General features: G+C 45.9%; 1 protein-coding gene across 1 annotated transcript; it reads right to left on the minus strand.

The window, feature by feature from the left end:
* Positions 1-7349: 7349 nt before the first annotated feature.
* On the minus strand, positions 7350-14560 carry LOC6588906. Its single transcript, XM_002014576.2, has 6 exons — positions 14345-14560; positions 9280-10301; positions 8845-9211; positions 8174-8776; positions 7791-8110; positions 7350-7727 (listed from the first exon to the last, which is right to left on the minus strand). Exons 1-6 carry the CDS (start codon positions 14418-14420, stop codon positions 7479-7481), a joined length of 2637 nt encoding a protein of 878 aa, XP_002014612.2. The 5' UTR covers positions 14421-14560; the 3' UTR covers positions 7350-7478.
* Positions 14561-22049: the final 7489 nt, after the last annotated feature.

Genomic DNA, 22049 nt, shown 5'->3' on the forward strand with positions numbered 1-22049 from the left:
GCAAACAGAACTTGAGACTTTTTGAAAATTGAATTCAGAGCACGTTCCGGCGTAACCGAAAAGCATGTGTGCCTCCGTATCCGTATCCGTATCTCTATCTGTGGATGGAACATATTTACTTGTGGCCGAAAATTCCATTTCATTTCCATTTGCAAGCGAATTTCCAATTAATGAAGCATTAAAATTTTTTCGGCACAAAAGATTGCAATGTCGAGATAAAAACCCACCGCAGAACCGCAGAGATAATAAAGGAGAGAGAGGGGGGTGGGGAAAACTGCGTTGATTGCAATCAGGAGTGTGTCCTGTGTACCGTTTAAGGATCATCCTCGATGAGGGAATATGTAGAGCAGCGGGGGGTTGCAACATACTCGAAAAATATGCCACAATTCGGTGGCAGTCTCTCTGTTTCGAGTGGGATACGATTCACGCTTGAGGGAATTCTCGACAGGCTGCATAATGAACTAGAATGTGGCTGCCGCCAGTAGGCGAGTGCCGCTCGAAACCACAGGCACATTCGATTCGATTTTCGATTAACGAATGTATCAATCTAGACAAAACTATTTAAGCGATCCATTCTCCGCTGTCAATCGGGTTCTCTCTCTCTGTACCGAAAACGTGGGAGCCCCGACCACTGGCCATATATCAATCTCAATCTGGGTATTCGTATCAATCCGCAGGCTCCACAAAAACTTTGCAAAGCGTGCCACACCGCGCGGCAACAACAAACACAAAAACACACACACACGAGAAAACGAGCCGCGACTTAAATGAAATTGGTGCAATTTTGATTGATTTATAATTGAATGTGAATTGTTGATAAGATTATGATAAACGACATTCACATCTGCGGATCTGGGGCAGGGGGGACTTGGGGCATGGAGAGTATGCCATGGATCTGTGGCAGCTCCTGCTCTGAAAATCCCAAAAAAAAAAAACAGGTTAACGGAGGACTGTGTCCACGTCCACACTATCGCTCGTCCATCGTCCATCGTTTGGCGTCGGCGGCATTGCCAATTTGATGGCAGCCGCTTCTCGTTTGTCGCCACAAGCCAGCGAAACGCTTGAAAGCCCATGAGAGGGAAATGAGAAAGGTTGAATGAGGGATACTCTTCTACTGAGGAGGGGAATCTCTAGAGCAAGAATTTGGCTGGGCAGGCTTGAAGGATGTAGAAAAGGGAAGGGAAAGTGGGAGAACAGGAGGAGCCAAAGGAGGCGCGATAGATAAATGGAGATAGCTATATATAAATAGATAAATATGTGAACAGATATATACATAGATAAAATAAAAGAACTAAAAAACGTACATATTCTAGGTAATATTCTATGGAAAACTTGGTTTAAATATCAAGGAAAATTTGGAAAAAATAATAAATAAATATTATAAATAATAATGAATATAATACAAAAATAAATAACAATCAATATAATAAATCATAATAAAATACTAAATAATAATAAATATACTAAATAATAATAAATATACTAAATAATAATAAATAATAATAAATATAATATAATATAATATAATATAAATAATAATAAATAAATAAAATAAATAATAATAAATATAATAAACGATAATAATAAATATAATAAATAAAGTAAATAATAATAAATATGATAAATAATAATAAATATTATAAATAATAATATGTATAATAAATATGAAATAATGAGATGTGTAAATGCCCTAACATTTTTCAGACAATCTTGCAACAATTTCAATCTTTACCAATTCCAAAAATCCTGTAATTGAAGCACTGAAAATGTATTATATCCTTTAGAACGATATCTTCTGGAAAAAGATACATTTAATTAAATAGTAACCTCTTTAATCCGAAGGTTAAGATCATTTTTGACGAACTCTAGAGAAGATAATGAAAGTATAAGCATAAGGAGAAATTCTTGTAGGAAATACATAATATTTATAATAGATTAAGACCTCAAAAATGTATCTGATAAACCCTATCCATCTTCAAACAAAAATATCGTCATGTTCCTTATGCCGAATACCCTTCCACCGTCCCAATCGATAGAGTAGAGTCGTTAAAAAGTCTATCGTCGAATCGTCGTCAGATTGGCTTGAAATGCATAATTTTCGTTTGATATCCGATGGCGATTTGCATTTTTGTCGCTTTTGTGGCTGGCTTTATGCATAATAAAATCAATAAACGAACATTGAAAACTGCATATCGCGAGACACTGGAGCTCTGCGAGTGCTCGTTTTTGAAGGCGACATTTAATTGCGATCGAGGGGCAGAGCGAGGGGGGGTGGGGAGGCCAGATTTAGTGCGTGGAGCTGTAATTTTTGGTTTGTCACTAGGAAATACAGAGTTGGAGTTGAGTTAGGAGCCAGCCCCGAAATGCGGGCCAGAGCTTAATTTAAACAGGAAATTATGAATGTTGACTGCAATTTGTTTATGCAGCTGGTGACTCAGGCCCCCTTCAGAGCCGCCAGTGCCGCCAGTGCCACCAATACCCTCCGAATGATTGGCCAAGATTGGACGCGTGTATGGGACGATAAAGTTAATTTACTTTGCTGTTTTCTCTGTCTGTTTTTCTGTGTGTCTTGTGTGTGTTTTGTCGTTATTTTGATGGCGAATATTTCACGCTACTTGCTGTCGATCGGCGGTCAAAAGGTGCCTGCCTGCCTCCGATCAACGTCTGTCACGGATCATTAGTGTGGCTCAAAGGAGCCGTGGCAGGAGCCCGATCCCCAGCCCGAGTCCGAGTCATGGTCTAGTATTGTCGACAAGCTGCAATATCCATAATTAGTCATGTGCGTCGCCTGTCACGGCGCCTGAATGGAGTTGCTGCCTTCTGCTGACAGATGTCCTGCTCTGTTCTTTGAACAATAAGATCTCCGAACCCGCACTCGCAAGTAGGGGGCATATTGAAGGTTATTAGTCATTGATAGGCCGCACCTTCCACCGCATTGTGCACGAGTATCTACGTATCTACGTATCTGGGTATCTGGGCCTGGCCTCAACTTTTGCAGTCGGCCCCTGGAACAGAGGTGTTGTCCATATGCGGTGAGGGTTACGTTGGAAGATTAACAATGACAGTGGGGTTTCTCAGGAGCAGGAGGAGGAGAGGGAGGAGGAGAGGGAGGAGGAGAGGGAGGAGGAGGAGGAGAGGGAGGAGGAGATGATTGAATTTATAGAAGAATATTGCGGGAGCTGCTGCCTGTGGAAAATCTTAAAAAATTAGTTGGAAAATTTATTTTTGTGGTATTTTTAAGAGATCTATGATGAAAATCTTGGAATCTTGGGAAATCTTTAAAATCGGTAGAAAACAAATTCCTAAAGGCCCCCTGCTCCCTCGTTTCGTTTGCTTGCGCCTACCCCAGGCTCACTCGCTTCGTCCGCTGGCTCCGATATGAGTCAAATATTGGACTACGATCCAAATCTTTCGTATAAATTAGAGAGATGATCATTGCAGGAATATCTTAGGAGAAATCATAGGAGATCTAAGTAAGATCTAAGCAGAACCCATCTCAAGGCTGATCGTAACCGATTAGTGGATGATCCGTCCCACAGATCGAGTGGCGGAACCCTGCTAAAGACCGTCTAAAGCAATCCCCTATTTATTTCCTTCCGGCTCCTCTTCTTTCACCTTCTAGCACTTCCGTTTGTGGATTCCCCAGGCCACATAGTATTTAAGCACTTTCCAGCAATCTCCTTTAATCTCAATCTCCTTTTCAAGCCACATAACACACTCCGGCGTTTATCTTCCAGTTACATCATTAGCCGAGACAATCTCCTACGAAAGTGGGGAATAGTTTCCCCCAAAATAAGCACCACAGATCATGTCTCCCCCCAAATCGAAATCCCCATGCAGCGAGCCACAGTGAACACTCATTAGGCGCACGCCAAACAAGCCGCCAACCATTCACCGACTTTTCTCCCGGAAAGCAAGCCCCCGCCCCCCTCCACGAAAAACTACTATCGCCATTCTCTCTCCCAATTAATTACCCCCGGAGTGGCCGGACAACAAAAAAAAAAAAGAGTCACTAAATCATTTTGAACTTGACATTCGGTGCGAGGCGAATGCAAATCGTTGGCTTTCGACTCCATGCGAGGCGATTAACGGCGGGGGGCGGGCGGGCGGCCGATCGGATCGGAGAGGTGTCGTATGGCCTTTAAATTTATGCCGAAAACTGGACACCCGACAGCAAGTTTTACAGAAGAAGGAGCCAAAGCAACGAGCACTCGTATTGGCCGGCAAACATGATTTAATGAGCATTTATGCAAATGATCGGACCCGAATGTGTCCGACACTGGTCCTCCTGGTTTTCTGTGTGTGTTATCCTTTAAGCAGCCCTCAGCTCGAGGCTCGTAAATCATTCGAATCCGTGTGTGTGTGTGTGCCCTGTGGAGGGGTGTGTGTGAGAGGAAAAACAAACCTAGGCCCTGGGAGAGAGAGACGACACTTTGAGCTGCAATCAGGCGTAAAAAGATGCTGCCCAAAAGCAATTTTCACTTTTGGTTTTTCGGTTTTAAGGTTTTTGTTTGGGTTTTTCCTTTTGCCATTCGATTGCCCTGGAGGGGACAGGGGACGGGGGACATTGACTGAGAGATTGAGGTGGGTCCATCATCAATTTTGCAACAATGCGACAAAATCGTCTGCGGTGAAGTGCAGCAAAGGGCAGTAAAGACTGCAAGATACCTAGGGAAATGGTTTATACATGGAAAACATGAGAATATCTTGATGAAAAGGCTTTAAACCATCGGAGGGAAGATATATTCCTCCATGATCAGGGTCTTGGGGGGTAAGAGGGCTCTTTAAACCTCCTTAAAATCATCTGTAACTAAAAGTACGGAGATATACCCCATGAATGGCTTGATTCCCATAGAAATCTTCACTTCTTTTCGCCAAAATATCCACCCCACTCCCTGCCCTGGTGGCATACATCATCCACTCCTGGGCATGCCCTTCAAAAAACCCCATATGATGGGCAAAACAATTGTCTGGTCTGGTCCCTGCCATGCCTCAGTGGACCGACGCCCAAGCAGCCGCATTGACAGTCCCCAAAGCCCTTTCCCTCTCCCTCTCCCCCTCCCCCTCCCTCTCGGTTGATTTCTCTCTGTTTATGCGGTTGCCTTTTGGCTGCTTATTGATTTTGGTCAAGTTTTGCCTCTCGGTTCCATCTCCCTTTCCCCCAATGTTGCCGTTTGCGGCTGAGGTGTGAAATCAATTGGAAAATGCGCTTAATGATTTTCCCAGATTTGAGCTTTTGCTCTAATGGCTAAACTGTACTTTTGCCGAGAGGGGGCTGGGGGTTGGGCAATCCGATTGGGCCACACCCATTTCCTTGGCTGGAAAATGTGTAGCAACTGTCGGCAAAGGAATGCAGCCAGACGACAGACACCCCTTGCAGATGGGCAGGGCAGGGGTGGGCAGGGCAGGGCTGGGCAGATGGGTGCTGCTCTAAGGGTTGCCCGAGACAATGACTTCTTGCAGGCAGCCCAAAACGATACAAAAGTGCAGCAGGGCATACCTTCTACTCCTTCTCCTTGGGCGCTCCTTGGTGCTGGCACAATTATGTCAACTTTTTGAACTCCTTGAAGAATGGAACTCCTGCCATTCGCCTCGGGGCGGAAGTGTGCGCCGTGCATCGCTTGCAATTCGAAAACGATCAAGCGGAACTCTCTCTAGCACCGTAATTATGCCAGCACCACGGGGTGAACCCTTTTGAGGGTGGCCCCTGCACTTGGGCCAGTCTTTCGATATGGATATGGATACGGGCTGCATAAGTATCTCTCAAGATTGAGACAGCCTCCCTTTTTGATTGGAACTAGAGAGGTCTCTCAGCCTCTGCTTGTATCTGATGTTAAATTATGGACTCCCACAGAGATGATTGCCAGAGCAAGAGAACGGCTTGAAAGAAGGCCGCAAAGGGAGATACTTATTGTACTTCCTGTAGTTGATAACTACCCCTCCTCTCCAGACCCTCTCCTGGCCCTAGTACTAGAGCCCAAAAGTTTTCAATTAACTTGATAGCCAGACCCAGGCTAAAGATACAAAGATACATGCTACTCATATGCTTGCATATGGCCCCAAAAACCGAAATGGGAGGCCATTAGAATCGACTACATTAACAATATTGGCAGTGACCCCGCTCTGGGAGGGAGAAGGGTCTCCGGCAAAAGGGTTTTAAACAAGAAAATTATGCGTGTCCATGGCCCTACCCCCGACTCCCTTCCCTCCATTCCCTTTCCCCAGAAAAACCGAAGGTGAAAAAAGCTTTTAATGCCCAAAAAAGAGAATGAGAGTTTTTCTGCTTTGCACACCAAGAAGAGAGGGGGGACGGGGTGGGGTGGGGGGCGGAGAGATGCCCAACGACGATTAATATCACTTAATTAAGGTGAAAATTTAGATGCCCGACAGCTGTCAGAAAGCGGCCTATGAAACGTATCAAATGGCATAAAATACTCTGGAAACACAGGAAATAAAATATCATTTTTTTTTAGCCCAATTTTTGGGCTGTTTTTTTTCGGGTGGGTTTTTGCCCAATTGTCCGTGTGCTGGGGATTAGGGATTTGCCGAAAACATATATTAATAGTCTCGGGCGGCCAGGGACAATGACGGCAATCAAATCGTATTTGCCGAAAGCGGATTTTGATGGCAATCAATCAGAAAATATCCCAAAAAAAAAAGAGGTCCCCTTTCCGGGGTAGGAAATCAAAGCGCATTTAACTTTTGTGGTTCTGTGCAGAATCAGCCCCTGAAAAAAAATTGCAACGAGCTGTCAACGAGTCGAGGGGGTCGCCATAGGAATCGAAGTCGAGGGTCGGAATGGGAGTCCGACTGGGCGACTGGGAGACTGGGAGGAGACTGGAACTGTTGTCTGACTGCAATTTAATCTGTCAGACAAGTGTGGCTTGTCTCTTCCGCATTTTGTCATGTGCAAACTGGATTCATAGGCATATGCCACAGAGCCAGAGAGGCCACAGAGCCAGAGACCAGAGCAGAGTGCGGCATTGTCTGGGCCGAGTCATGTCTCTAATGCAGTCGCCTGCACACCACTCGCATAGATGGATAATGGGCCTTGTGGCTTGGACAAACAATGGTCTGGTTAATTGAATTGCTTTCAATGCGTGGGCCCCCTGGCCCCCGACCACCGACCACCGATCCCCGCCCCCGCCCCAAGGCTCTCTCTTGTGCAACAGTGTCTCACGGCTTTAATTGTATCGATTTCATTTGAATTTCGCCTTTCAGATAGATTGATAGATAGATTTCCCTTCCGCTCCCCCCGCCAAACTTTTCGAATCTTTATCTTTTTTGCTACTCACTTCTTAGACTTTATTCAATTTACATACACATAAAAATAGTCAAAGAAATCTCATTAAAATCTAGCTAAAAACTAACTTAAATTCGTACATATAGCGAGCGCGAAGAAGAAATAAAATACAGATACGGATAGAGATAGAGATATAAATAACCATTACAAGATACAAGATACAAGATACATCACTCTAAGACTTGGGCTTTCGACTTCGATTGGGCGTGGTCCGCACTGAGCGTCGCGTTGTGGTGCTGCCTTTGGCACTGTGGTTCGTCGATGTGGTTCTGGAACTGGCACTGCTTGTAGGCGTGGGCGTGGGCGTGGCTCTGGGCGGCTTCGGGGTCGAAGTGGTGCTGCTGGTCGTGGTAGTCCTACGGCCACTGGGACGCTCCCGATAGACGCACATCAGCTCGTCGGCGGCATCGGGACAATCAATTTGCTGTGGATCAAAGGAGGGCTTAAGGGGGTTCCTGCTTTAGGGGGGTGGAGGGGTTTCCCCTACCTTATCGCACAGCTGACTGACGGTGATGCACTTGCCACTCACGCAGCGCAGCTCGTGGGGCAGACAACCCCCTGGGGCAGTCACCGCTGTCTGTGTTGTGGGTGGGGCCTTGGTGGTGGTCGTCGTGGTGCTGGTGCTGGTGGTGCGTCCTCGCTGTTGCACCAACGCAGAGCTGGGAATCGCACTGGCTGTCCTTGCCGCCGGCGTCGTGGGTCCACTGATGCTGAACTTCACGGAAGTGCGATTGGCCCTCTGGGAGTACTTGAACTTGTTCTCCGAGTCGCTGGTCATCATGATCTCCTTGCTGTCCCGAAAGTTTACTAGAGGGGAATGTTTAGCGTCTCAGATTCCTGGCTCTAGGGAGTATTTCTAGTCTGTCTTACCAAACCCCTTGGGTCCTGGTCCTGCCTCGCCGCTGGAGCCATTCACTGGCGTTGGAACGGGTGCAGCCACCTGGTGGATCTGAAACTTGGTCTCGGTGCCCGCCTCCTCGTCCGTGGTGGCCGTGATGTAGGTGTACAGCTTGTCGTTGGTCTCGTTGGGCGACAGGAAGCTGGCGTAGGAGAAGACCCTGGGGAAGGCGTTCAGCTCCGCCTCGTCGAAGGGGGCCGAGTCCCCCGAGCCGTACTCGTCGCAGTCCTCCTCGTCGCTGCCGTCGAGGCAGTCAAAGTTGAGGTCGCAGCGCTGGCCCTCCGGAATGCACTTCTCGTTGGAGCGGCACCGGAACTCGTCCTGCTGCTCGCACACCAGACACTGCTCGTCCTCGTCCTCGCCGCCCGAGCAGTCCTTGATCTTGTCGCACTGCCACTGCTGTGGGATGCAGCTGCCGTCGTGGCACTGGAACTCATTCGCATAGCAGTCGTCCCGCCGCCGCGTGGGATCCTCGCACTTGTGGCTCTCGTGGGCATCGGGGTACTGGCTGCAGTCGAACAGCTCGCTGAGGACATCCGAGTTGGATATAGCTATGGAGCAGGCCTCCAGAATGGCTACAAAAAGGGGGGGGGGGGGATATCATCACTCTAGGATTGGGTGACTCTCGCTGACTGGCGCTTACCCTTGCAGATCCTTCGACACGGCGGCAGCTGGCCCACGGGCGAGGGCCGGCACTCCGGCTCCAGGGCCGCGCACACAAACTCGATGGCCCGCGCCGAGCAGTTGGCCCGCAGGAGGTCCTCGTACGCCGCCATGGCGGCGGCATCCCGTGGGGCAGACCCCTCCCGGTTGTAGGTGAGGTCGTAGTCCAGTACGCCCTGGCACATGGGCAGCATGGTGGAGTAGCAGCCGCTGTTTGTCGGCGACGGTGTGGTGCTCATGGCCTCTGTGGGCCGTCCGCTGGCCGCCGACGGGGGCGGCAGAGTGGGCGAGACGCGTGTGAGGGGCTGCTCGTGGCCTGGAGGCGTGGCCTGGGGTCTGGGCAGTAGCTGCAAAAGGTGGACAATACAGTGTATCTTCTCCCCCGCTCTAGGCCCCCCCCCATCGATCGACTTACGTCCTTCAGCAACTGCAGCATTCGCTTGTCCTGCTCGATGGGCACCCCGAAGCTGTTCTGGTGGCCAGATGTGAATCGAATACTGTCTGCCGGCAGCAAGGTGTCGTCGTAGTCCTCCTCCTGCCCCTCCTCCAAAGTCATCTCTGGCTGGAACTCCGTTGTGTGCTCCCCCCCCTCGACCGCTCTGAGTCGCGTGGTCTCCTGGGGCTCCCCGTCCCCGTCCGGGTCCGTGCTGGTGGTGGTTTCCTCATCGTAGACCTCGGAGCTGCTGCTCGTGGAGGACGTGACGGCTGATTCGTGGCGGCGCTGCAGGAAGCGTGCCCGGGCCACACTCACGTCGTGCAGCCACAGGCAGTAGGTGATCAGGCCGAAGAAGAGCAGCACGCTGGCCACGAAGATGATGGGCCAGCGCAGGTACTTCCAGCGACAGGCGCGCCGGGCATAGCCCAAGAGCATCAGGGGCGTGGGCTTCTGCTGGGCCGCCTCCAGGTAGTAGCTGGGGCTCGTCAGGGGATACTTGTAGCGGCGCACCTGGAGCTCCGCCAGGGCCTCGGGGCTGCCCAGCATGCCAATGCGATATTTGTGGGTGTCGCTCCAGCAGGCCGACTCCTCGCTGGAGGAGCCCTTGCTGCGCAGAGTCGAGGCGCGGGAGTAGTCGTCGTCGATGGTCTGCACCGTGATATTGAGGCCGTGCGGATATTTTGTGGGCTGACGTCTCAATCCACTGACTGATGAGGCCTCATTCGACATGCCATCGAGGTTCGGTTGTGGCTGCTGCTGCTGCTGGGGCTTCTGTTCATCCATGATTATTGCCAGAGATCGCCTCGGCTCACCTTTGTCTCCGACTTTTTGTCCAAATGTCAATTGCAGCTGCTGCCGCTTCTGTTGCATAAGCCCTCCTCGCTCGCTCTCTGCGGGGTAATTGCTATTGTCTAACCGATCTGGCGATCTGGCGTTTTGGGTATCTGGGGAGCCTCTTCGTGCCTGGGGGTTCACCAGATTAGGGCCTTGAGCGCAGTCTCCTGTTTTTTGGTTTTTTTCGGCGAAAGGAAATCGAATTACAAATGAAAATGAAAGTCAAGATGGCATTTCCACTATTTGGAAAGTTGTCACCCAACTCGCGATCCCCCGGATCGGATCTGTCAGATTGAACGCCGAGAGCTGCTTCAATTAAGCTTCATTAATTCCCCACCGCATCTCGGACACATCTTCCTCGCCTTGCAGCACTGCCACTGCCACAGCCACAGCCACAGCTGCAGTTCCCATCGGCCATCGGCGGCCATCGGTATCTCCATGTGAATGCTCGTGGCTCTGGGTCTGGGCGCACGAGAAGCCCCCCAAAAAAAAAATCTATTGGCCAATAGTTTAGAAAAATTGAAATGCGAATTGCATTGGCCAAGAGGGTACCCTCTTGTGGCCGCTACTGCGGCACACAACGGGCCCAAAGCCTGGGCCAAGCTCAACTTGTTAGCCGGAAAAACGAACAACAGAAAACAACAGCAATAAGAGTTAGAAACAAGTCGGTCTGGGGACAGGGCCCCACCACGAACAAGAGATGCTCTATATAGGAGGAATAGGCGGGGTTTATGATAGGGAACTAGAGAGCTATATAGAACTATGGTGTCCTAAAGGGTGCCTCATGGAATCCCCAACAAATTGTAGGAGAAAAACCATTAGGAAAAGCATAAATTGGCTGATGATTGCAGCTAGGGAAGGGTTTCCTCTGGTTAAAAAAGGTCTATAGTCGGAGGTTTGATAGGAATACGCCCAAGGATTGTAAATAAAGTTTTAAAAGTCTTGGTATACAAATTATTCAGATGTTTTGTCTACCAAAAATTATTCAGAAATGAATGCTTTTCAAGGCAATTTCCTATAGGAAAAAAGAAGGCCTAAAGAAGGACTATAGTCAGGTGTTTTGATAGGAATATATCCAAGGACCGTAAGGAATGTTATAGAAGTCTTTGTATAACAATTATTCAGATATTTCTGGCTTCTTGTTTGGAGAAAAACTGTTCAGAAATTAATATATTTCAAGGTTTATTTCTGTAGGAAAAAGAAGGCCTAAAGAAGGACTATAGTCAGGGGTTTTGATGGGAATATATCCCAGGAATTATTCATATATTTCTGGCTTGTTGCTTGGCAAAAACTATTCAGAAATGAATGCTTTTCAAGGAAATTTCCTATAGGAAACACTTTAAGCTTTTCAGTTCAAAATAATTGATGATTTCGGGGGGTATTTCCCCCTAGTAAAACATGCCTTGTCTTGCAGAGAACCACGAGAAGAGTTGTCTAGGTTTTTGCCTTCCATAAAGTACACCTTCCAAGCCACTCGAATCCCCCAAATGGGGGCCAAAGCAGATGCAGATACTTTAAAGAAGTTAAACGGATTCCCAGCTTGGGGTTTTCTTTATTTTGTTTTGCTTTTCAACCAAATTAAGTGTTATGTATTCATGTTTTATGTTTTATACCCTTTCCTGAGCAAAATCGCTTGAGCTTGGCGGCCACAGTTGGCTGAATGTTGAGTGTCGACGAGTGCTTAGAGACGACTCCGACTCCAGCTGCGACTCCTGCCTGACTGCCTGGCCCCCCTCCCCCTCCCAGTGGTGGCCCCAACTGGTGCTAGTGACCTTTTCACTTTTGTTTTCGTTTGCCTGACTGCGCCTGCCGTGTTTCTGCGGGCTTCCTCAAGTGTTGCACAGGAGGAGGATGGGGCGGACTCTGCGGCCTATTAAGGGGTAGCAGCTCCACTCGAGAGCTCTGCTCTCTTGCGCCGTTCGTTGCTCGATTAATGAGCTGCAACCCGAGACACCACTTCACTCTCAGTTGTGCAAAAAAAGAGTTATTAAGAGTGGGGCTTGGGGCTCTAAAGATTTCGCTAAGGTCAGTCGGCGATGTTGGGCTGGAAAATGCTACCAAGCAAAAGCCATCGACAGAAAGGTCATAATAGCAATTGACGGAGTGCTGTGAAGAACCTTGTTGTAGGGTCGAGACTCTCGCTGCGGCGAATGGGTGTAACCAAACAATACGATCGGGTCGGGTCTGCCCAGGGCTCTAAGAGAGTTGTTAATGTCTGCCGCTTTGGGATGCTTCGGCTGCGGTGAGGAAACCCGTCTAATGGGCGATGAGCATGTCGCAGGTGGAGAAGAAGGTTGGCCAAGACGTCTGTCTGTCTGTTGTGTAATCCCCGACTAATGAGGGTCTCAACGGCAGAACTTTGGAGGGAAGTCTTTAGTGGTGAACATCGGAAGATCAAGGGAATAGCTTCCCCCACCCCACCCCAAATAAAGTGAATGGCCAGTCTCCGCTCCAGTCCAAATTACAGCCTCCTGCACGCACCTATCTAGATCTTGGGTAACTTCCACCCACAGCCAGTCGGAGCCGCCTCTAATTAGTATATCTGGTGTATCTCCCAGCCCGAAAACCACTTCCAGGCATTGTTCAATAGCTCATTTGGTCAGCCATTAGAACACCTTTGAGCAACCGTTCGGTTACGATTCGTTCCGCCTGAATGCCCCGCCAGACAGCACTCTGCTTCAAGTGCAATCTTCTATGCGATCGAGGGAGTGTGTTGCATATTGCTTTTATTTCACACTGTTTAAACGAGAACCTATGCACCACATTCCACTGGCATGGCAGTCCAGTAAATTGCATTGATTACACGATTCAGACGACTCCGACTTGGACAACCAATCGTTGCAGCATCCAATGGAAAATGCCAGCTTAGAGCAAGTCAAGTCATTCTGCGGCTCGGCAACTGCCTGCAGTTCAAAGTTATTTTGTACAAATAAATTGTTTATGCCTTTTTGATTTTATTTTTGCCTGAGACTCGAACTGAGAGCCGGCTCTGCTACGTGCCACCAAGATGTGCAATGTGCAATGCGAGGTGAGCAGGCCACTCGGACTCTGGCCAGGGGATTGGGTCTGAGGCCAGCAGGCCAGGCAGGCCAGGCAGTCGGGCAGCCTGTTAGCGGGTGGATTATGGCTGTTAGACACGCCGATTATGGCCAGACATGAGCCGAGATACTCAGATACCCAGATACATGCATGCTACACTTTGGTTGGGCAATTCTAACGATGCGTCATGGATGCTCTACAGAGGGTTGCGACCAGCGATCGAACATCGATCATAATTGACATTTCCAACAAGAACCAGAAGCACGTGGGCTCAAGAGGGGGACTGCAGGGGGGGTGGCACTGTTTCGAGTACAATCTCTTTGTGGACTTTAATTACTGGCTCTTTGTATTACCCATTACCCATTACCCACTACCCATGGGTTTCTTTTATGAACCGTCATGCCTGCCAATCAAGTTGCAAAAATTAAGTTCTCTTTTATTTAATTTTCCACTGATTGATCACTGCCCGAAACCACTGAAAAACGAGTTAACTTCTTACGCAAAAAGATCTCACTCATTAAGTACTCTTCTTCTTGGATGCTGAAATGATCTCTGAGGAGATGATCTCTAATAACCCGTTGAACTTTGAGGCTGAAATCAGCCTGTCATCGTAGCAATTATGCCATCAATCACACACTTCCAAGAGACTCCACAGATTCTTGGCCGTTGCACCTGTTTTGCACATTTAAATAGTTTTATTTTTTGACACCAACCGTCTTGAGCGATCCGATGATCTAGAGTAAACTCACACGAGAACCACACTTTTGTCACTTTTCCACGCTACAGTTTTTGGGGTCTCGGCACTTTTGCGGTTGCAATGAATACCCCTACGAATACCCCCACGAATACCTCTACGAATACCCGAGACATTCACATGTTGGCTGCCTTGTTTTATGTTAATCAATTTTGATTGCAACTTATTTTTGCTAGCATTTTAATTAAAAGTGCAAACTTCAAAATAAATAAAGTCACTTTTGTGTCGGACTGATTGCACAAACAACACACGGTACACACTGCAAGTACAGTGGTAATTACCAAAGTCATAATTTGCATAAAAATTTCATTTTCGAGTGGTATTTTATTTGTTTTTTCTTCTTTTTTCTTTTAGGGGGGAGGAGGGTGCAGCCTCCTTTTTAACCATTTTACACTTTGGTGGCACATCGAAACTCACTTTTTATGAGCGGCAAGCACTTGTTGATGCTGGACTGGGTCTGGGACTGGGACGCGCTTCTTACAGGTGGCCGCATCCGCACGTTCGGCTGCCAAAATAACGACTAACAGCAGATACCTTTGGCCCAAAGCCAAAGCCGAAAGATGCCGAAAAAGCTGGCCACCGAATCACCGAACCTCCTCTCTTTCGGATTTCGGTTTGGCTTATTCTTTCGATGTCGATGTCGATGTCGAAGAGAGCCGCCGCGCATGCGCCTCGCTTGGCTTTCGGTTTCGATTTGATTTCGCTTTCAAGCTCGGCCCCGCGGATCGTGGGGCCTGGCCTGGCCATAGCTTTTGCTCTTAAATGAGTTTTTCTGTGGGCTTTTGGGGCCCACTCTTACTCTCTTAAATCGCATCGATTGTTGGGGCCTGTGTCTGCAATGTCTATTTTGGTTTCAGCTTTTTTTTGTTTTTTTTTGGGGGGCTACCATTGTCGTCAGAGCCAATATTTAAATGGCTCTTGCAACGTGACGTTTAAGTTATGATGAGATCGTTTTGTATGACTTTTATATGTGGCCTGTACGAGTATCTGTGCTCCATGGCTCTCTGTGCGCTGCCTGAAGCGTGCCCAGAGGCTGTAAAGAATGTTTTAATGCTGGAGCTTTGACAAAAAAAATAACTTGTATTTCAAGAGAAGCTTTTCTGCAATTGGCTGTGCAAATGTCGCCCATGTGGGTGACGACGACCGGCTGCAAAGTGGGTTAAGATGATTCATGGGATGCTACAGGGAAAAAGACAACAATTTAGAAGCCAAGATTGATTCTGAGCGTGGGCGGTGATGAGTTGGTGTAATATTTGGCAATATGTGGGATAGCATGGGGTGCTAGGGAAGGTAGAACTTGATTGGGGATATGCCAGATGATCGATTAGGATCGAAAGATCTCCCACAGTAATCGAATGTCTTTACGGCAATCATTTACCCTGAAAACCGTGGGAAACTCCACACTTAAGCAATCGTATATGGTTTCTAGGCAGACATTTCCCAGATTAAAGCTCTAATTATGGGTTTTCCACTTCCTCATTGTCTGCTAGCCTTCCACCAGATCCGTATATGCCCGTATTGGCTATAACCTATTCATTATTCTTCGAATTACACTCGTACCGAACAATGACCTTCCTTGCAGATACGATTCCATAGACCACATACCGATTTGGGTATTGGATCATTGTATGGGCTCTAGCCCCCACTCACGACATGGCAGAAACATTGCTCAATGCACTTTGCGGCATCGGTGGCAGCGGCGGCGGCGGCATGTGGCACCACTCAGACAACAGCAACAGCTCCTGCAGCACTCTGGACCGCACTATAGGCTCCGCCATTGGCTCTGGTCTTGCCTCACTTCGTGGTTCAACTCCTGGCCCCCACTCCCACTCCCAATCCCAGAGTCAGCTGTTGCTGGCGGACAAGTGCACTATAATTGGCCTGCAACCAAGCGGCATGCCCCCATGCGAGTGCCACTGCGACTGCGACATGGCCCGAAATCAATACGCAGCTTTTTATGGCCCGAGGGGGGGCACAAGGTTAGTAGATTTGTGGACTTTCAGTGCGTTCGATTTCGATTTCGTTTTCGACTTGGATTTGGTTTTGGTCTTTGGCGTTTTTTCTTGTTGCTCTTTATGGCATTTTTCGCAGCAATCCGCAATTATGAATGGCCCGAGCCTCGGCCCGGGTTTCGCCCGTCGCTGCTGCATTCTAAATGTCAATGTTACCGCACTCCAGCTCCAGTATCTATGACATCGAGTTCGAGTACGAGTTCGAGTACGAGCTCTGTGTGCATCTATGCATCTGCGAGATATTTTCATTTCCATTTTGAGTTTCGTTTTTCATTTCGGTTTATTTTTTCCTTTGGCGGTGATTGACTTTTGTGCGAGGCGGTATCCGAGAGCTCGTGTGGAATTTCCGCTATTCACGACGACCCACCTTAAAAGTCACAGACTCCGACTCCAATGCGACTCCAATGCGACTCCAATACGACTTTGAGACTTTGAGACTTTGATTTGGAATACGAATTATCTGCGTCTGTTACAGATACCCTAGGAAGGGGTCAATGCCGGAAAGAATGATCTTTGGGGTGACTGTCCAATACGTTTCCAATATCTGCAACAGCAACAGATTTTTGGGTGTGAGGTACTATTTTTGTTAGAGAATTTAATCGAAATTATGGAACATGGAAATATCGGGATAATTTATACATTTTCTTATGTAAAAACTGTTCTGTCTGTTAATATATTTATTAGAATATATCCAACAAAAGTGGAGGAAAATGCGGTCTACCAGAAAACCCGGAATGAGATGATATCAATAGGGTTCTAGGGGTATTGTTTCGTTTGGGAATGATTAGGGTCACATTTTGTTTTAGTTAATATTTGAAACCTTAATATTGAAATTTAATATATTTATTTAATATTTTTTTAATATAATACTAATAATATTTATTTAATATAATAATAATAATATTTATTAATATACATTAATTTAATATGATAAATCTTAAAGAAAGATTTAAAAATATTTCATATTTAAAGAAAACAATTTAAATACAATTATCAATATATTTATTTTTTTTATATTAAATATTATTATATTTAAATCAAATTAAGTTCTATTTGATTTCTTAATGTTTGAATTTAAAAACCGAATATTCTTTTTAAATATGGATGTTTCCATTTACTATGATATTTTTCTCTGAGTGTATCTATATGAGTATTTCAATCAAATTTTATAGATATTTTTATTTTATTTTCTTACGATATTCCCAAGTTTCTAATAATTTAACAAGTTTAATAGGGAATATCAATTTGAAAACAATGTTTTAGTTGGAAAAATATTAGCATAAAGGTTCCATTATATAGGAGTATTCCAAATAATATTTCTTAGCGTCAATCTGTAGACTCGTTTCTTGGTGCCTTTAGGATATCCCTGTAAGAGTATCCCATAATTCTACCAGCTGCCGCCCCCCATTATGTACCTTGGTTGCATGTAATGAACAATTTCATGCACTTGGAGATTTGAGCTTGGGGCTTGGGGGCCATAAATAACGTGGCTGGGCCCATTGTGCGTTGGCTGCCACTGAGAAATCGAATCAATCATTTTGCACACACGAAAACGGAACAACTTGAAAAGAAGACAAAAAATGCAATTGTTTTCCACGTGGTGAAGGGGGGGGAGTTGTGGAGTTGTGGGGTGGAAATACGGACAGGCCGTATTATGACAGCATTAACAAAGCGCCAAAGCCAAATTAAAGTGTTTAATTAACACAGAAACAGAAAAAGAGTTCAACAAACACACGGCTACACGGGCACACGGGCAACCGGGCACACGAGCGGAAAAGAGAGGCTCGACATGCTCGAAAATCGCTCATACGCTCCGTTGAACCTCGGCAAAACACGCATGAGGAAAGACTAAACAGCCGGCGAGTGAGTACGAGTGAATGCGACTGAACGTGAATGTGAGTGTATTCGAGTATGCCAAGGTGTACCAAACTCTTGATTAATTGTGCAATTGCAATTGAATTAAAAGCGTGTAAATAACTCGAGCAGCGAGGAGGAAATCAAGAGAAATGCTCAAGGAGGAGCAGCGTCACCTGATATGCAAAGGAGGCGCAGGGTGGCGGTGGCGGTGGCGGGGAGGGGGCGGGGATTTTGGGAAAAAGACAACCTGATGAGCGGACAGACCAGCCGGACAGCCGGACAGCGGGTTAAATTGAATTTATGGTAAATGCAAATGAGCGGGAAACAGAAAATAACAAGAAAGACAGAGAGACAGAGAGACCGAGAGACGGTGTTTTGTGGCTTTGAGAGGCGAAGTTTTAGATACACTTTAAGGTACATTATCAGGCGATTAGCTTTAGCTGAAATAGTACTACAATTAGGACAGTTTTTATGGGAATCTAGTACACCGATTTGTACGATTTTGTATTACAAAATTTTCCATGAAATTTAAAGATGGTTTCAGCCAGAAATCGTTTAAAATTATTGCATCTAAAAATGAATAAAATATATAAAAATATACAAAATATATACATATAAATACATGTATCTTATGAGGTCGTAGATGCTTCCTTCTCTGCTTAATAGTCATACTCCTCCCTTGTTAGGGTATTCCATTCCACATGAAATTGATTGAGACGAGAGAAATATGCAAAAAAGTAACAAAACACAGACATGTAGATGCAGATATGTTTTTAAACATGATATCATACATATCATACATATATATATCTATGTATATATGTTTCTCCCAAGACTAACAAAAAGGCAAGGAATAAACTCCGTTAACATTGTGCACACGAGCGAATTGCTCTCTGGCGATTACGATTAAACACGCTTGTAAATACTGGATCAAAGCAAGAAAAAGCAGCAGCAAAACTACAACAAAAAACAACAACGAAAAAAACCCATAAAAAGAAATACTGAAAAGAAAAAATACACGAAAGATATTCATAAGTCAAGCTGCTACTGCATCGAGGTCGAGGCGAAGGCGACCCAGGAAAGGCTTCCACAGCCAGAGGAAAACAGGAAAGAGGTAATGGGAATGCAAAGATTTGATGGAGCCACTCGATGAACTTCCGCTGGAGATGGAGAAACGCTTAAAGGAGAAAGAGGGAGAGGGAGAGAGAGAGGGAGAAATTAATCGCAATAAGGAAATGGAAATAAAGTTCTAAGGAGTAAGGGAGAAGGAAGGAGAAATGAGAAGGGGAATTCAATATAAATTGGAGGAGAATTTTTTATAAGGGTTATAATATAAAGAACATAATATAATATATATATAAATAATAATTGACCTAAAAAAAAAAAAAAAAAAAATAATAAAGACTATGTAAATACGGGAAAATATAAAAAAGTGACTTCTGAAAGCTGAAAAATCATGGAAAAAGTCAAGGAATCAGCGATTAAGAAGATTCATAAATAAAAATTAAAATAAAAAATTATCAAAATATAAAAAAAATTGTTTAGAAATCGGACGATTATAAAAAATTAACCAAATATGAAAGAACCCAAAATATATTGAAAATGTTGCAGAATTTAAATAAAATAAAGAGATAGAAGATGCAGCAGTTCTGTAGATCATTATATAATTATATCAGAAAAGGAATAGGTACAACGAATCTTATGCTATTTTTTCTCCTTATCTTTGTACAACTTTAAGTAAATTATTTCTAATAAGATCCATCAGAAACATTTTCTTTAAACTTTATTCATAGAAGCACTCTCTAGTCTCTACATCTACTGGACTTATCCTCTCTTCCATTATGCCCAATATACCCCTTGGCTGCCAGGGTAGCCGTATCGTGCGATAAAAACTTTTCGCTTTTCGCGTTCAATTGAATCCGCTAACTGTTCGACTGAGTGAGTAATGTCCAAAACGTTGACAACGACACAGATCTGAGGAGGAGGGGGAGTGCTTAAGCTACAGCATACCTCTACCTGTACCTGTACCTATAGCTATACTATATATATATTTATATAGAGATGTAGATATATCTGTATCTATAGGTACAAGCAATCATCCGTATCCGAAGCACACAGACACTCGAGTACTCGACGGCCCACGACAACGCACTTAAGTGCCTTCGTCTACAGCTCCATAGCTCCGATTCCCTACCCCTGCCACTGCCCCTCCCCCTGCCCCTCTAAGACTCCGTGGTCTGTGGTTCCGTGCCTTACATTACTCGACGACTCTTTACCGATTCGCATTAAGCCGCTCGCTGCCGCTGCCGCTGCTGCACGTTTCTTACATGCCAATGGATATTTTCTATATGTAGATATGGGGTCTTTTTTTATGGGTTTAGTTTTGTGGTCAAACGGGTTTAAATTTATTTATGATTGGATTTGATTTTATTAAAATAAAACGAGCAAAAAGCCCCACATACTCGTCGGAAAAAAGCGAAACAAAGTCAGCGGGCGGTGTTCGTAATTGCCACTGCCCCAAGGAGTGCTGATCAATTGATGCGGGTGTTGAACGGACGAGGAGGAGGAGGAGGAGGCGGGGGGCAGCAATCTCTAATGGCTAATACAGTTGTTAGACAAAAGAAACATTTATCTGTGGCCCCACTTCCGCATTGAAGCAAACGAAAAATAAATAATAATCTACACACGAAAACACGATCGACTCAAGATGAACATCGCAGTGGAGGTGGACTTTGGAATGGGAATGGGAATGAGAGCGGAGGAAGAGTATCTTGTGCTGGGGAAAAGTCAGCGCTTCATTCAAATGCCGATTGCCTCCACATTTATTTGTTTCGCCTCTGATTCAGTGGGCTATTTGCTGGCGCAATGCCTTGCCTGGTGAGACTCCGTAATTGCCTGCCCTGCCGACTGCGAAATGCCCGACAACCACTAGAGATGAGAGCGTGAGGCCATCAAGGAGTTCATTCCAAGATGGCCAAAGTCAAGGGCTTAGAAGACTGAAAGAATGGTAAAGAACGTGGGGTTTCGGCGTGGGAAGAACAGTAAATGAAGTGGTGAACAGAATGGAAAGAAATCTTTACAGATGAGATCTTAAAAGACATTGGAGACAGGAATTGATTGACTGTCCAGAGTTTCCAATGGGAATGATGAGAACTCAATCTCTATAGAAGGGTAGCATGTCCTATGAAGTTCCTTCAAATAAGGAGACGCTTTGGTTGGAGCTAATAGACCCATGGAGCTGCTGAAGTAAACCCGTCACTGGAGTGCCCTCTGCACACACAGAGATATCTCCCCTGGGTCTCACGCTGCCATCTCCATTTGCAGATGATACCTCGCACCGCCTTAACCGTGTCCACATTTTGTCAGCGATTTGCACAATGTGCACATGCCTTTTGCCTGCTACTTGTACTTGTATCTACTATAATTTAGCGCTTGCCTTCTTGCCAATACTCGCATTGTGTGAGGCTCCAGAGCCCCAGCGACGCGACGCGACGCGACGACTCCTCCTCGGCCTTTTCCTCTCAGGCTCTTTTTTTTCGCTTTGTTTGGCAATTACAAAATTTGTAATTTCAGGTGCGATGCGCCGCGGGAATCTTAAAAAAAAAAAACCAAGTCGCTGGTCGTCGTTGGGGCTGTCAAGAGGCTTGCGCAAACTCCAAATAAGAAATAAAACTCGTTAGAGCTTGGATCGAGGCGTCTATGGTCTGTGGTATCTATGGTATATGGTAATCCATGTAATCGCTCTAATCTTAACAAGAATGCCGCACCGCCGTGTAGCACTTGGGGCCCGCGGCAAAGAATGTCAAAAAACTTTCATGAAATTGTTTTCGAAAATGATTGCCCTCCAAAATTGGAGCCAAAAATTGGTTCAAAGAGAAGTCTATGGCAGTGCAAAATTGTTTTCTTGCGGTCGGCCGGGCACTCCTCAAAATAGTTTTTCAATGCGGTAGCCATGTCCATGTCATTTGGGGCCCTTTTGTTGCGGCCATCTATCTATCCGTATCTACTCGTATTCGTATGTATCTATGGCTCGTATCTGCATACAATGCCCATTGAGGGGGTCTCCGAAGTCAGGTATTTATCGCCAGATATCCAAAGCCCATTGTTGGGCCGGGTTTTTAATGTGTAGCACCGGCACCGCCAACGGTGGAGGGTGGTGGGGGAGGGCGGGACCTCGTCTATAATGACACTAAAAAACATGATATTGCGGTTTTTTTTTTCGCCCAAAGCCCAAAAATTCATCTCATCTTTCT

Source organism: Drosophila persimilis, unplaced genomic scaffold, assembly GCF_003286085.1.
Source record: "Drosophila persimilis strain 14011-0111.01,24,50 unplaced genomic scaffold, DperRS2 tig00000191-arrow-pilon, whole genome shotgun sequence".
Classification (NCBI taxonomy): domain Eukaryota; kingdom Metazoa; phylum Arthropoda; class Insecta; order Diptera; family Drosophilidae; genus Drosophila; species Drosophila persimilis.